The sequence below is a fragment of the Nicotiana tomentosiformis genome, chromosome 11 (genome assembly GCF_000390325.3).
Source record: "Nicotiana tomentosiformis chromosome 11, ASM39032v3, whole genome shotgun sequence".
In the NCBI taxonomy this organism is placed as follows: domain Eukaryota; kingdom Viridiplantae; phylum Streptophyta; class Magnoliopsida; order Solanales; family Solanaceae; genus Nicotiana; species Nicotiana tomentosiformis.
The window spans coordinates 37,165,693-37,183,375 of NC_090822.1; the positions used below are offsets into that span (position 1 = coordinate 37,165,693).

The 17,683-nt window shown below is 39.9% G+C and overlaps 1 protein-coding gene across 1 annotated transcript in view; it reads right to left on the reverse strand.

The window, feature by feature from the left end:
* Nucleotides 1–277: 277 nt before the first annotated feature.
* LOC117281797 (NADH-ubiquinone oxidoreductase chain 2-like) overlaps nt 278–17,683 on the reverse strand; it is a 45,228-nt gene continuing 27,822 nt past the window's right edge. The window contains exons 2-3 of the mRNA XM_033661649.2: nt 3,343–3,374; nt 278–880 (exon numbers count right to left, since the gene is read on the reverse strand). Of these exons, the coding sequence (XP_033517540.2) occupies nt 278–880; nt 3,343–3,374 (635 nt within the window). The remainder of the gene's footprint in view (nt 881–3,342; nt 3,375–17,683) is intronic.

A 17,683-nucleotide genomic window follows, 5' to 3' on the forward strand; every position in this document is an offset into this window, starting at 1 on the left:
ACTATTTAGACTTTTGGGCCCTTCATCTTTCTGAATCGAGACCCGGCCTAGCTCGTGTCGTTCCAACAACGGGCGGGGAGCACCTAAGTATACGATCGCGTGCAGTAATTCGGAGTCCTATTAAACCTAAGGCCAACTTCAATTCACCAAACCAAGGTTCATCTCGTGTAGTCATTATGGACGCGTACAAAGATATTGAGTAGACGGTTGATGTATCAGACTCGACCCTATCTTTCGTAGCATGCATTCCCATCCGTGTTGCAACTGATTCGGTAAGCTACATGTCCGGTGTACGGAGAACTGCCTTCGATCCCCCAAACTTACTTACTCGTGGCAACCTTCCGGCGGCCCAACGACCTATAATGCTAGTCACTACTCCCACTGGGGCTAGGAAGTAAGCCCCACAACCCAAAGCGGTGAAGAACAAATAGAATTTGCTACAAAAGCCGGTTAATGGGGGTATTCCTGCGAATGGGAACATAGTAATGGAGAAGGTAATAGCCAAAATAGGTATCGTTTTGGCTAGAGTGCCCAAATCAGCTATATATTTGACACGGGTTTGCCGTAATGCTAAAACTATGGCGAATGCATCTATCATCATTGATGCATAAATAAAGATACCAATTAGTAGTGATTGAATTCCTTCTATGGTTCCACATGGGAAACCAGTACGAATATAACCTACATGTCCAATTGAATTATGAGCTAGAAGTCTTTTTACTTTCATTTGGGCCATGGCGGCCAGTGCTCCTAAGATCATAGAAGCAATGCTGCAGAAAAAGAATATTTGTTGCAATATAGCTCCATAAGAACCATAAATAGAATGGAATGCTATAACCGGGGTGGGTGAACCCTCATAGATATCAGGTGCCCATATATATAGTGTAGAAAGATATATAGAGTCCGAAGGGTAGGGGGTTTTCTTCAGGGCTCGAGAGATGGAATGGATAGGGCCCACAAGTTTTGAATTCGCTGCTGGGGAATTCACATGAAGGGGAACGAGGAATTCTCAACGAAAAAAGTGCTCTCTGAACCAAACGTGAAAGTAGTTTTCCATCAGACGGCTTTTTCTGTAACTCTACTCTCGACTTGGATTATATATCCAAAAAGGTCCGCTCTCGGCCATTCCACACGCTGCCTAGCAGAGACGTGGTTATCTGAAGTGGATTCTCTCTTTTGTAGTAGATGCCGAACCTGCTGTGCCCCATTTCCTATGAAGGGGGTGGACACAGCAGCTACATGAACTCCTTCCTTTCCGCTGTTGCAAGCGCTTTCCCGGGCCGAGCTGAAAATTTTTATTATAAAGGGCAGGCAAAGCCTGAAGGCAGCTATCCTAATAGGAAGGGAGGAACGAGGAGAGGGCCCGACAATCATACCACAGCAGTCAAAAAAGCGTGTTCCCTTCAGATAAGATGCACTGTAGGCCATCCTCGGCCTTCTTCGTTTTCAATGAAAAATCGATCTTGATCTTTGAAAGCGTTTTCCTTCCCCCGCCGCACCTCCCTCCCTTCATCAATCCTTTCCTTTAATGGTTGGGGAAAGCATTCCCTTATCTGAACTTGGTGGGCATTTTTTCCAGCCTTAGTAAAATAAGGGATGGGTTTGGCTTGAACATAGACTCAAACTGAATTTGAAGGGTCCTAGCTATGCCATGCGTTCAATACAAAATCTGAAAAGCTGCAGGGATGACAAAAAGAGGGCGCTTTCCTGTGTTGCACTAAAAAAGGACCTAAGAGACGAGCGTCTTCTCTTAGGTTTCTACCTCCCGCGCTCGTCACTCCCGTACCGCATTAGAGAGGAAGATTAGCAAAGAGGGAAAAGAAAGAGGGAATGGGAGCAACATCTTATTCTCTTCGCGAGAACTTCCAGATCGTAGAAGCATTCGGAACGGGCTCCGCGTTCATTTCGTTGGAAGAAATGATCCATTCTATTCGGGGCTTCGGGGAACCCAAAAACGAAATCTTTTAACTTGAGAATCAATGATAGATAGACAAGATACATAAATGATATATATATATATATATATATATATATATATATATATATATATATATATATATATATTTCTCACAAAAAATTTGTGAGATAAAGAGTAGATGGACCGTATCCCCTATATCTAACACTCATTCCTATCTATTGATAGAACGATCTTCATCAAATACCGGACTTTGCCTTTTTTTAAGGAATTACTCATATCCAAAGCATCTTTTCACAAGTACCCCAACCCATACAACTAGTTGGGGGGGGGGGGGGGGCTATTCACGTTTTGAATCAAACAAAGTAAGTAGTAGGGGCTTCATAGCAACTTTCATTCTAAAGGAAAGCGAAGAACCATCCTTTAGTCAATAGGAGCCCTACTTCCCTCTTTCCAACCTCATCCCTTCAATTCAAGGGCAAACCCATTTCCTAGTCACCGGGCTGAGCGCACCTTTGGTACTTCAATAGGGCGAGCTATTTGATAGTGACTTCTTTCGTTTGGTAGGGCGACGAAAGGTTACTTCAATGACGAAAAAAACCGAAAACTCGAGAGGGTTGCCTTTGGAGAAGCATTTGCCGGTAACCAAAGCCTCACTCTGATTATGCCGTGAGGCTGACTGAATCCAATCCATAAACCCGGAAATGAAAGGTTGCTCATTCCCTTTCGTCTAGTAGGCATACTAACCACTTTTCCTTAGACTCTATTGGAACAAAGCAAAGAAGGAGGCAGAATGGAGAAAGGAAAGGGACAAGGGCGGTCTTGCTTGGCACGAAGGCTGCTGGTTCGGGGGTAGAGTACAGTACTAAAGGTCCTCAGACTTCCAGGCGGCTTTTCTTTTGGGCAGTTGTTCACCGTTAGATCTCGCCAATACAGCCCCCTATAGTTTTCGTTACCGAGATATCATTTTTTTCATTGTTCCTAGGGATTTTTTAGGTAATCTACTCCCATGCTGCAAACAGTCAAATCTGAACTGAACCCTGTCGCTCTTCTTTCTTTCCTCGCGAGCAGGAAGCACACCAGCAGCGTGCGTTGTGTGATTTTACTATGTTTTTTGTACTTGACTAGGTGGATAGTTGACCGGAAGATAACTTCGATTCGCCCGACCAGTAGGCAGACGACGTGTTTATCTTGTGTGACAATACTACAGAGCGAGTTGCTCTTCTAGGCGGGCAGCTGTGTGACAACACTACAGAGAAAACAACGCTTTTGTGTTACATGCTATGGTATCAATGCCCTTATGAGGTAGTGATGAGTTTCACGCGCTCTAAGCCCGGCCCGCGCGCGGTTAAGAAGATTGGCCACAATCTGAGCGGTACCATCCACCCTACCCTACCACCTATAGGCGACCGTCTTACAGCCGCCCAAAAAGGAACTGCAGTGATCTTGAATAGGGATCCTACAACGATAAATAGAATACCCATAAAAATACCACTAGATCGAGCACCAGTGATTTCGTATTCGATCAAAATCTTGGTTAATTGATCGAAGTGGGTAGCTCCAGTAGACCCATAGATCATAGAACAAATAGGGTGGGTAGGCCTAAGCACCACACTACACGTATAGACGCGAACCCCCTCATTACCGTACGTGCGAATCTCACCGCATACGACTCGCATAAAGACTCCTAAATCCATCTCGAGCCCTTTCTTCCACCCCCCTCTCCAATCCTTAATAAAACTTGTATTCCCCAGGCGCTATAAAATGAGGGTCTTTCCTTCGCCTATCGTATGTATTGGCTTGGCTTCGTCCCGAACCAAGGAGGCATTCTAGCGAATGCATGTGTGTAGGAAGGCCGACGACTACATAAGCTAAAAGACTACGACTACAAGACAGGCCGGAAGCGACTCGCTTCTATTCTCGTTGAGATTGAATATAGATGGGAAATGACGAATGCCTCTTTTCTCTTCTCTGAAGTCTACAACAAACAAGTGGGAGAAACATGATTCGAACCTACATAGAAAACCTTCAACAAATTTACAGTTTGTTGCTTTTGACCACTCGGCCACTCTCCCCTTCCCGGACCGAGGCCCCCCTCAATGGGTTCTAATTCTAAGAAGGGGGTGCCCCCCTGAATCAATCAAAAAGCTTATTGATTTAATTGAAGGGAGCTAAGACGATTAGCTTAGCTAGTATTCTAGGAGAATCTAGTCATTTATTCAGTTCATAACTATCTCTGTAAAGCAAGGGGTAAATATTCTACGAAAGCTTCCCCCTCATGTAGTCGTCAGCCTTCCCCAGCCCCCCCTCGTCGCTTATGGCGAAACTGCGAGTTCATGAGCAAGTGAATGAAGGAGCCATGTTCCAAAAAGAAAATGACCCTATTTGTTTTCTTTATTCCCCTATCCCTTCAAAGCCCTTATATAGGTTGGGCGCTAGCGCTTTACTAATATAGTAAAAAGTTAGGCTCTTCTGCTGAGGGAAGCTGCGAGCCTACTTAAATATAGCTTACGCTTACCAAGCCTAATCTAAAGAAATAGGGCTACAACAAGCAAAGCAAGCTATACTTTGTTTGGCCCACATGCCCGAATTCCAAAAATTTTCAAAGATAAACATTACCCATAATACCACGAACTCAAATATATAATTTATTCCTAATTCCTTGTCCAATTTCGTGGTCAAAATCGAAAAATACCATTTCTAGGTTTTCTTCCAAAAATTTCATAATTTTGATCCAATTTCCATGTTAAAATCCATATATAACCAATGTATTTTGTCACGCCCCAAACCTGGGAAGGCGTGGCTGGCACCCGGTGCCGTACTAGCCCGAGCGAACCACTCTGTAACTCATTTTTTTTCTGCAACTATCATGGGCCAACATAGTCATAACTCGTAATGTATAGCTATAAGTGGGCAACACTGTATCAATAAACTATCGTTCTTAAAACATGAATACATATGGGCTGTCAAGGTCTCTGACATACTGTACAAAATGAATCTCTGTCTACAAAGCCTCTAAGGTTATATGACATCAAATGGGACAGGGTACCGGCCTACCCATAAGTCTGTAGCACAACTCTGACATGATGACTCATAGACTCGGCTGCACTCCGAATGAGGTGGAGTCTTACCAATCCTTCGCTGAATGCTAATCTCGTCTATTATGAGGGCTCGCCAAACTGATTATCTACACCTGCAGGCATGAATGCAGTGTCCCCAACAAACGGACGTTAGTACGAATAATGTACTGAGTATGTAAGATAGAACTAAAACATAACAGTAAGTCAACATTAATTAAAGACATATACGAATCAACCTGAATCTCTAAAGTGCCACCGTATATGCATACTTATACTTATATATATAATACTTCTCTTTGAATCTATTATCCATATCGTATAATGCATGACTGCCCAACAGATCAGTGGTAACTGCCCGACCGGCCGTAGCATGGTGGTAAATGCATGACCGTCCGACCGGCCGTAGCTCGGTGAATAATGTATAACTGCCCAACCGGCCATAGCTCGGTGGTAAATGAAAGACTGTCCGACCGGTCATAGCTCGGCGGTAAATGTGTAACCGCCCAACCGGCCGTAGCTCGGTGGTAAATGAATATGCATGTCTGCCCAACCAGCGATAAATAATGATACATAACTGCCCAACCGGTGGTAACTGCCCGACCGACCGTAGCACGGTGGTAAACGCATGAAGATGTATGTACATGTATTACTATATTATAAACATTAACTTCTCTATCATATACCATACACAACTTGAGGCAGAGTTACTTTTACTTACTTTTTGCCAACAATCTCACTGGCTCTAAAAGCTTCAGTCATAAAAAGCAAAATGCAAGGATAAAGAACAAGCTTTTATCTTTGGCAGCATTCTTTGGCAGAAACATTACATTTACATGTAGACAATTGTTATCTTTTAATATCGCCTAATAAAGTAATGACACCCTTACTTGCAATGCAATACTTATTTAGCTATTGATGTATAATTCAGTCTCGAAAAGTTGGCTGAGTAGACTATCCGCTCACAAGGACTAAGAAGAGATTCACGTAAATAATGGAACTGAATAACGTAGATATACTTAACTGCTAAGAGTAGAACCACTTATGGAATAGCATTATATTTACGTCTCGTTACTTGAATCATGCCAAAAGAAAGAAGGATTAGCCTTAACATACCTGAGTCGATTCTCTTGAGAAAGATTATACCGTACTCCCTTAGAATCGCAAAATCCCATTACTATTACGCAGTATAATTTCGTATGAAATTTTTTGACGAGAAAAATCACGTCAATCTATCTCACTTTGTAGAAGAGTCATATGAAACAAGAGTCACTTTGTAAAATCATGTTTGAGACTTTCCACCGTAAGTGTCTTAATTACAAAATATATGGAAATCCCTTGCAACAAATGAATTTGATAACCTTGAAGATAATTTAGAGATAGACCAAAATCATTTCACTTTTCACGTGTAAATGTCTTAAGGTTGATATCCAGGTGCCTACTAATTGATTTGTCTAAAGGTAAGAGTCACTTATGTCTTACTCCACTTGCTGCCACGTGGGGGTGGGGCGGGAATTTTAATCTTATCCTATAATCAATTAATTAATTAGGTAATATCCCGCTACTCGGTAATTAACTAATTATTCGCACAATTAAGAATTATCTCAAATTACTTAAAATTCTATTTATTTTTGATATACTTTATACATCATACTATCATGGTCATGTGGTACTATATAAAATAAATACCTACACTATTATTTTTACCAAAACATCCATGTAAAAATACTTATATTTTCTCAACTTTTAATTTTCCTAATCTCATATAAAGAGTAAAAATTCTTGTACGCTTAATTCTTAAAATGGTAAAAAGATAACCTTTTTTTCTTGTGAGAAAATAATTTTTATCTTTACAATAAAGAAAATCTCATAAACTTTCTTATATTATGTGTATAATTTACCATATTCAAAAACAGTAATAATGGTAACTATCCAAAATTATACTTATAAAACTTTTACTAAAATACTCCACTTAAAAGAAAATACCACATTAACTTAATATCTAACGGTATCAATGTTATTAAACTTACGGAGTCTTACAATAACATAGTCGCAAATCCTCTATAATCTCATGAATGGTCTTAATCCCTTCTAGCTCATATGGATTACTACGACTAATTCTAATATTAAATTACGGGATGTAACATCCTTTCCCCTTTAAAATATTCGTCCTCGAATATTAACTCTTAGCAATTTACAAAATTTTTCTCTAGGGTCTCCTCTATAAACTAAACTAAAATCTAACCTCTATTTGAAGTCTCGACTATTCACAATCTCTTGTACTTGAATATCTCGTATCTTTTTCACCTTTACCTTACCTTTCAATCTCGCATCGTATCTGCTGTTTCTTTTATAACCTTCCTTTCACATTACACATTAAAGCTTTACTGTAATACCTGCACCTCTGGCGCATACAAAATCTCACGACAACTTCATACTGACTTCTTATAACTCAGCTCTGTGGCACGATCTGGAAACAAAAGAAGGGTAATATTTCCTAAATGCCCTATAGCCTCTCATTTATAAATGTGGCGCACAACACATCCATAAGTGAGACTCTATTAGGCACGACTTTGTAGACTCCCTAGGACACGACCCGCTCTGATACCACTTTGTCATGCCCCAAACCTGGGGAGGCGTGGCTGGCTCCCGGTGCCGTACTGGCCCAAACGAACCACTCTATAACTCATTTTGTTTTTCTTCTGCAACTATCATGGGTCAACATGGCCATAACTCGTAATGTATAACTATAAGTAGGAAACACTGTATCAATAAACTATCGTTCTTAAAACATGAATACATATGGGCCGTCAAGGCCTCTGACATAATGTACAAAATAAACCTCTATGTATAAATCCTCTAAGGTTATATGACATCAAATGGGACAGGGTACCGACCTACCCATAAGTCTGTAGCAAAACTCTGACACGATGACTCATAGACTCGGATGTACTCCGAATGAGGTGGAGTTTTACCGATCCTTCGCTGAATGCTAATCTCATCTATTATGAGGGCTCGTCAAACTGATTATCTACACCTGCAGGCATGAATGCAGCGTCCCCAACAAAAGGACGTTAGTACGAATAATGTACTGAGTATGTAAGGCAGAACTGAAACATAACAGTAAGTCAATATTAATTAAAGACATATAAGAATCAACCTGAATCTCTGAAGCGCCACCGTATATGCATACTTATACTTATATATAATACTTCTCTTTGAATCTATTATCCATATCATATGATGCATGACTACCCAATTGATCAGTGGTAACTGCCCGACCGGCCGTAGCGCGGTGGTAAATACATGACTGCCCGACCGGCCGTACCTCGACGATAAATGTATAACTGCCCAACCGGCCGTAGCTCGGTGGTAAATGCATGACTGTCCGACCGGCCATAGCTCAGTGGTAAATATGTAACAGCTCAACCGGCCGTAGCTCGGTGGTAAATGAATATGCATGTCTGCCCAACCGGCGGTAAATATTGATACATAACTGCTCAATCGGTGGTAACTGCCCGACCGGCCTTAGCACGATGGTAAACGCATGAAGATGCATGTACATGTATCACTATATTATAAACATTAACTTGTCTATCATATACCATACACAACTTGAAGCAGAGTTACTTTTACTTACTTTTTGCCAACAATCTCACTGGCTCTAAAAGCTTCAGTCATAAAAAGTAAAATGCAAGATTAAAGAACAAGCTTTTATCTTTGGCAGAAATATTACATTTACATGTAGACAGTTGTTATCTTTTAATATCGCCTAATAAAGTAATGACACCCTTACTGGCAATGCAATACTTATTTAGCTATTGAAGTATAATTCAGTCTTGAAAAGTTGGCTGAGTAGACTATCCGCTCACAAGGACTAAGAAGAGATTCACATAAATAATGAAACTGAATAACGTAGATATCCTTAACTGCTAAGAGTAGAACCACTTATGGAATAACATTACATTTACGTCTCGTTACCTGAATCATGCCAAAAGAAAGAAGGATTAGCCTTAACATATCTGAGTAGATTCTCTTGAGAAAGATTATACTGTACTCCCTTACAATCGCAAAATCCCGTTGCTATTACGCAGTATAATTTCGTATGAAATTTTTTGACGAGCAAAATTACGTCAATATATCTCACTTTGTAGAAGAGTCATATGAAACAAGATATATAAAACAAGAGCCACTTTGTAAAACCATGTTTGAATCTTTCCGCCGTAAGTGTCTTATTTACAAAATATATGGAAATCCCTTGCAACAAATGAATTTGATAACCTTGACGATAAGTTAGAGATAGACCAAAATCATTTCACTTTTCACGTGTAAATGTCTTAAGGTTGATATCCAGGTGCCTACTAATTGATTTGTCTAAAGGTAAGAGTCACCTATGTCTTACTCCACTTGCTGCCACGTGGGGGTGGGTGGGGATTTTAATCTTATTCTATAATCAATTAATTAATTAGGTAATATCCTGCTACCCGGTTATTAACCAATTACCCGCAAAATTAAGAATTGTCTCAAATTACTTAAAATTCTACTTATTTTTGATATACTTTATACATCATACTATCATGGTCATGTGGTACCACATAAAATAAATACTTACACTATTATTTTTATCAAAATATCCATGTAAAAATACATATATTTTCTCAACTTATAATTTTCTAGTCTCATATAAAGAGTAAAAATTCCCGTACGCTTAATTCTTAAAATGGTAAAAAGATAACCTTCTTTTCTTTTGAGAAAATAATTTCTATCTTTACAATAAAGAAAATCTCATAAACTTTATTATATTATGTGTATAATTTACCATATTCAAAAAAAGTAATAATGGTAACTATCCAAAATTATACTTATAAAACTTTTACTAAAATACTCCACTTAAAAGAAAATACAAGATTAACATAATATCTAACGGTATCAATGTTGTTAGACTTACGGAGTCTTACAATAACATAGTCGCAAATCCTCTATAATCTCATGAATGGTCTTAATCCCTTCTAGCTCATATGGATTACTACGACTAATTCTAATAATAAATTACGGGATGTAACATATTTAACTCGAAATAAGTAGGAATAATTTACCTTATGATATATGGCGAAAACGATCTTCAAGAATCACCCCAAATCGCCCCACATGAGCTCCAAGAACTTAAAAGTGATGAAATGAGCTCAAAATTCTGAAATTAGATGTGTAATACACATGCCAGACCTCCTTCTTCGCGATCCCGGTCATTATCCAAACGATCGCGATTAACAAAAGTTCCATCATTGTTTCCTTCATCGTGGTCGCAGCCAAAACTTCGAGATCGCGATGTTCAAATTTTATTTCATCTACACAAACACCCTTCGGTATAATAGCCATAGTTTTTTGTACAAAGTTCCAAATGACAAATGGTTTATTTTTTTTGGAAACTAGATTCAAAGAGCTATAACTTTCATTTTTGTATCATCTCCAAATTCGTTATAGATTGCAAGATATAATTTTCCTAAGTCAGACCGCTAACAACAAAAATTCCTTCTACGCGATCGTGATATTCTTTCCGCGATCGCGATTCAAAAGGTCTGGAACAACACTTTGCTCTTCACAATAGGGGCCGTTTCTTCGCGATCGCGAAGAAGGTGCACCGGATCTCAAAAACAACAGCTCAAATATGACGAAATGACCTGTAGCCCATCCGAAACACAACCGAGGTCCCAGGACCCCCTACAATCATACCAACCATTCCCAAAACATGATGCAAACTTGCTTCAAATCACACCAAACAACATCCAAACCACGAATCGATGATCAAAACCCTTCTTTTAACTTTCAAACTTTTAAACTTCGCCGAACCCGTCTGAATTATACTTAAACATTCTGGAATGATGCCAAACTTTACGTACAAGTCACAAATCACGATACGAACCTATTCCAAGGCTCAGAATCCCAAACGGACACCAGTAAAATCAAATTTCACTTCAAATCAATTTTAGGAAATTCTAAAAACTTCAAAATGCCAACTTTCCATAATAAGCACCGAAATGCTTCCGGACCACCCGATCCGAACATACGCCGAAATTCGAAATCATCATATGAACCTATTTGAACCTACAAATCCCTTTTCCGAGGCCGTTTACTCAAAAGTCAAATCTTGATCAACTCTTCCAACTTAAAGCTTCCGAATTAAGAATTTTCCATCCAAACCAACTCCGAACATCCCGAAATTCGATTCCTACTGCACGTACAAGTAATAAAACATGAAGTGAAGCTACTCAAGGCCTCAAACTGCCGAACAACGCGCTAGAGCTTAAAATAACCGGTCGGGTCGTTACTTTCTCCCCTACTTAAACATATGTTCGTCCTTAAAGGGTTCCAATAACTGCTCCGGAATTGCCCAGATCCACTGTTTAACACCTCGTGCACCTACCCGTGCCACCACAACCCATGTGAATATATTAGCTTGAGCCAGATTGAAGATCCTTCCTGCTACCTTAGCCCACAAGCCTTAGAACCAAATTCCAACATCCGGAATTCTCTACGAGATCTAATTCTTACATACAAACACCATATCAATCTCAACCCGTTGTACCAAATATGATCATACACCCATGCCAAAACTACACAATGCACCACATAATTCGTATGCCCATAATAACATCCACCAACTGTATAAGCTACAAATTCACTAACCTGATGCCCGTAGTATACCTCATATGCGCATAAGCCCCGATCTAACCCTCGCGATACTGCAATGATGAAAACGACGTGTAGTAGTTCATAACCTCCTGCCAAATCAATAAATCATGGAGTCCTCTGCTCAATAAGAACTCTTGCCTCATTCTGAACTAAATAGTGCCATTTTCCCTCTAATATACCTTATATAAATCTGATTGCACTAATTTCAGGTCCAATAATCTCGTCTCACCCAGTACAAGCTGCTCGGGAAATAAGCCACCTCAAACACCACCAACAATCTCATATGATGCCATCAATGCGCCAACAAGCTATAAACTCGAATGTGACCCATAAGGAAGAACGAATTCTAGCAAAGAAACATCCAGCCCGCGTAACGAATAAAGCGGCCATAAAGATGCGATGAAACTATCTTAGAGATGAGAAACAAGGCGCAAAAAATAAGTATAAGGAGCCATACTCAACATCTCACTGTTGCGGCATGCAACCCGATCCACACATAACACCATTGCGGCTTGCAACCCAATCCAAACATGACACCGTTGCGGTGTGAAACCCGATCCAAACGTGACACTGTTGCGGTGTGCAACCCGATCCAAAAAATATACCGGTGGCGGTGTGCCACCCGATCCACACATAACAATAAATAAGAAAATACCCATCAAGCCATAATGTTCATACCTACGAAATACCCGAATATCGACCACAAACACGCCAAGTGCATAAATACAACCTTGGGGAGACGGATCGCGCCATGCGCTACAAAAACTCAAGCACAACTAAGGTGCAATAAATGATCTACATCTAGAGAGACATCTTGCTCATATAACACCACAAGATACATGAGATCACAACACATGTGCGAAGAATCAAGCCATCTCACAACCCACATGGCATAATAGAGTATTACATAGAATAGCTGATGACATGAATAATATCTAACACCCGAAGACTCCTCCATAAGCAATGTTATGCTGAATGAACACATTTGACCTGATGTAGAGCATACATTTACATTAGATCTACTAATGGACCTCAAGCCAATTTCGATCGTCCTATACTGGGCCAATAACCTTTCAAGGATCCACGATGACCCTATTCATGGCACATACGAGCAATCGTCAAATTTGGAACAAACTCCCACAGTCCACAACCCAAGGAATAGAGCGCCTCTCAGTCATAACCTCTCCCATTGGCTACATTACCAAAATCTCCATATCTGATTTCAATCTCTAATAATCTATTGACTAACACATCACACTTATACGATCTTCTCGTGGGGTATACTCCCACAACCTTCCACACTAGGTAGTAAAATCTGAATATTAATGGCCATCGACCATGCTATTTCTATAATACTAGTCAAGCATCTGCATTTCAATACCCAACACTCCTTCCACAAAATAGACCATCCTCAAGCTGCCCGAAAATAGTGCCAGCATACTCTGAACATCTGAAATCCTCCTCCGCTCCTCCGAGTTCGTGACATTCTTATCAATACCGAACCTTAGCCTTGATCCTTAACTTCCAATTTCCATACCGCTCACTGCACCTATCATGCCGCTATTCAAGAGTACAAGAATTTCATCATAACTCCTGAACCGCCAATAGAATAAACACTTCATCATCTAGAACCCTTTCACTCAACACATTTCAGAGGAACAATTGCAACACAACCGAATTCCCATAACCGCAAACAATGCAAACCTCCAATCGTTGTCTAAATCGCCATATCTCTTCTAGGATTCATTTACACATAACAAGGCCATCAGAATCAAATACCTCTAAATTAATCAAATTACGGTAGCTGTCAAGCCCGCATGTACAACCACAAATCACCTATATAGCCTTACCATCCCGAAGGAACCAATCATTTCCACAACCATGCTGATTCAAACCACTACTAACTGACTCAACTTCTTCCAATTTACTCTTTACTTGCCTTATAAATAATAGTTCTACTCAAACACATAAAAGACCTCAAAAAACACTCATCCCGAGTGACCCAAATCACGAGACGACATCGTCTCAATACCCATCATCCATCTCATACCCTCCTTATGCACTCAATAGTATCTCCAACTGATACACCCGTTCTGAATGACCTCCTGCGAATCCGAAGTTGTTTCCTCCATCTCTCTAACATTACACCGCAGACCCAGTGACACTCATAGAAATACTCCAAGCCTCTTTCATACTTTGCTGCAAAACTAATTCCTTAGTCACACGACGAACTCGAAAATTCCTAGGCACCGCACTTTACTTATTAAACCCACTAGAATCATTGTTGAGCGTCACCCACTCTAACCTGGTCCTGAATATATAGTTAGCAACCAGTGCTCCGGTAGCACATGAATACCCCTGAAGAAGCAATCGAATGACTCTCATTCCTTAATCATAACTAATCCACCAATGTAACAATAACCCGATACTGCTAAGGCACACAACCACATGACCCAATCATAGACGGTGGGCTCCCTCACTTAGGTTCACGCCACAATTACATAAATCCATAATTCACAATAACTCCTCCTCCTTGGTTACCATGATTTCGCACTGTTGCTCTGCCAAATTCCTCACAATCTCTTATTAAACTTGCATGACATAACTCGAATTACCATCTCCAAACACACACTCGACCTCCTGACCATTACACCATCTTATTCAAGCGATCCCAGCTCACATCGTAGTACATACTTCATGTTGGACAAAAAATAAAGTTTTTCAGAGGACCTTTACTAGGAATCACGCATCTCCTAACACCTCACATGAGATAGCCCACCTGATTACAACGAGTTTGCCCTGATTACAACCATCATAAAATCAGTTAATCCTCCTGAGCCTATGCTCTCCCACCCGTAAAAAATGGCCGTTCTTTCCTATCAACATCAAATGAAGGTCCAGCAATGCATCCAAAACTCGAAGTCATATTACATCCCAAGCAAACTCTTTCCATCATATTCAAACTTCCGAAGCACAAAGCCATCATTTCGAACGAAATACACAGATTTAGTCCCTTGTTTAACATGGCCATAATCGCTCCAAGCTTTCTGGAAGCATGTGGCCATCCTACCAGGAAATCCATACGATACGCTAAAATTCTCACTCTGAGTTAACCATCTTTCGAAGTGAACTATTCGACCTCTAGAAATTCAACCTCTGCGAGACACCTCCCACTATGTACTTCCTCATCTTTCACTGACCAAATACTGCCTCAAATCATAATCTATCTATGTAGCACCAGAACTGATAAATACCACCAACTATGAGCCTCCATAAAGATCATCCCTCTCGAACCATTCAACACCGGAAGCACCGATCTGACCCCGAAGCTGCCACATATCACCATCTCTAATAACTGCCTCTTAGGTACCATTCCACAATACCCTGCCCCAAAAACAAACCAAAGAAGACCATCACATCGACGAGCCTCAATACATTCAAACAAAGAGGACCACACCATAATATTAATAAGAGATCCACTAGATTAGGAAATATCCAATCTCGCGACTCCATCAACCAATGCCTGAACATCTATAGTCTAATTGCCTCTCCTCCGCTGGAATCAAATGTCGAATCTCCCGATCCTAAACTGATTAGTACTCCTCCCGAGTCAATCATTGTCGTGACACATAAGTAAGCATCCTATAATTCACATCAGCACTACGCGATAACACCGTATGAACATCACAATACACTATGCATAGCCTCGAAACTTTAGGAAACATCAATACTGGGATGAAATGACAGAACACTCCTCCACAAGGCGACGATAATAGTCCGCCTGCATACTTAGGGAAAAACATCCTGCACCACATCTGTAGCATTTTCACAACTCGTCGGTGCCCAACTGATAAAAGTGCCTAACGTCGTGTACGAATGAGTAGGAAGGAACCGAAGGAATAAGCTTCAATGAAATCATATCGCACGATGAGGAATCAAGGAAGGGAAGTTCTCTTAACAGCCATGAAACCTCTCGAAGATAAGTACAGATGTCTTCGTACCGATCCGCAAGACTCTACTAGACTTGCTCATAACTCGTGAGACCTAAGTAAACCTAGTGCTCTTATACCAAGCTGTCATGACCCAAAACCCACTATAGGTCTTGATGGCGCCCAACGTCGCCGTTAGGCAAGCCAACAGTGAACTACCAACTTAATTATGCATTTTATTATTTTCAAAATCGTGAATTTTATTAGATAAAGAAATCAATGCACTAAAATCATGGAAACTTATAATTTAAATAGAATAGATAATAAAAGATTGTAAATACGAAGCAAAACCATGGACAACTTCTAGAACATCCCAAAATCCGATGCCACAAGTGCATGAGCGTCTACTAAAGAGTCTAATAATAATAAAACATCTATCTGAAATATAAAATAGACAGGATAAAGTAAATAAATAAGATGAAAACTCTGTGGGCTGTAGTGCTAAGCATAGAAAGCAACTCACTATAAAGTTCCCTCAGCAGTTGCACCTACGCGCCAAGATGGCCATTAAATGAATGAGTACGCAAATCAATGCGTACGTAAATCAATATGTACCAAGTAAGTATCTAGCCTAACCCCAGAGAAGTAGTGACGAGGGGTCAACATCGACACTTACTAGCGGTCCAATAAATCAATACGATAACTCATAACAGATATGAGGCACAACAGTAGTAGTAAGATAAAAATTGTAACTAACATAATCCTCCAAAAATTTCTTTTAACGATATAAATATGTCAAATCTCATGTGCCATCTCAACAGATCTGAAATATCAAGTGCAATATCAAACGGATAAGGAATACCATATAAAATGCCGAGTCTCATTAGAAGGGTGATCTCGTGAATATCCGAACTGCTAGTGGTATAACGCATGATTATGCTGAGGTCGTATGACCCGATCTAGAGTGGTGCGCGCACTGCCGAGGGTCGACCGGCGTGAACCAAAGATGCATCTCAATATACTGCCGAGGCGTTCGGCCTGATCCACAGAAAAGGAAGAAACTTATCGAATTACGAGTCACATGCTTACAACATAGGTGCAGGAGCATAAATTAAACATGATTTTTACTGTTTATCAAATATCTTGCCAAACAACTCAAGGTGATAAAGCTCGGCCTAATATATTCCCAAATCAATTTCAATTATAAATTCACTTAATTAAGCTAGAAAAATATGTTCAAATAATTCAAATATTACATGATAAAGTCCCAAGTCTACCCAGACATAAACATGCTTTTAGCCACATACGGGCTCTCGTCACCTCGTGCATACGTAGCACCCACAATTAGTAGCACATTACAATTTTAATACCTACCGGGCAGATTTCCCCTCACAAAGTTAGACATGAGACTTACCTTGCAACGAAGTTCCATAACCGGCTCCAACACCTCTCTAAAACCTTAAATCAATGCCCATCAATCCAAAACTAGTCAAATAATGTGCAAACCAATATAAATATACTCCTATACTCATAATTAATCAATTTATAATAATTTTTAACTCCGCTTAAAAAGTCAACCAAGTCAATCCTCGGGCCCACGTACCCGGATTCCGATGCTTTTCAAAGATAAGCATTACCCATAATACCACGAACTCAAATATATAATTTATTCCTAAGTCCATGTCCAATTTTATGGTCAAAATCTAAAAAACTATTTTTAGGTTTTCTTCCAAAAATTCTATAATTTCTATCAAATTTCCATGTTAAAATCCATATATAACCCATGTATTTAACTCGAAACAAGTAAAAATAATTTACCTTATGATATATGGCAAAAATGATCTTCAAGAATCACCCCAAATCACCCACATGAGCTCCAAGAACTTAAAAGTGATGAAATGAGCTCAAAATCCCAAAATTAGATGTTTAATACACCTGCCATGCCTCCTTCTTCGTGATCGCGGTCATTATCCATGCGATCGTGATTAACAAAAGTTCCATCATTGTTTCTTTCATCGCGATCACAACCAAAACCTCGCGATCACGATGTTCAAATTCTGTTTCATCATATG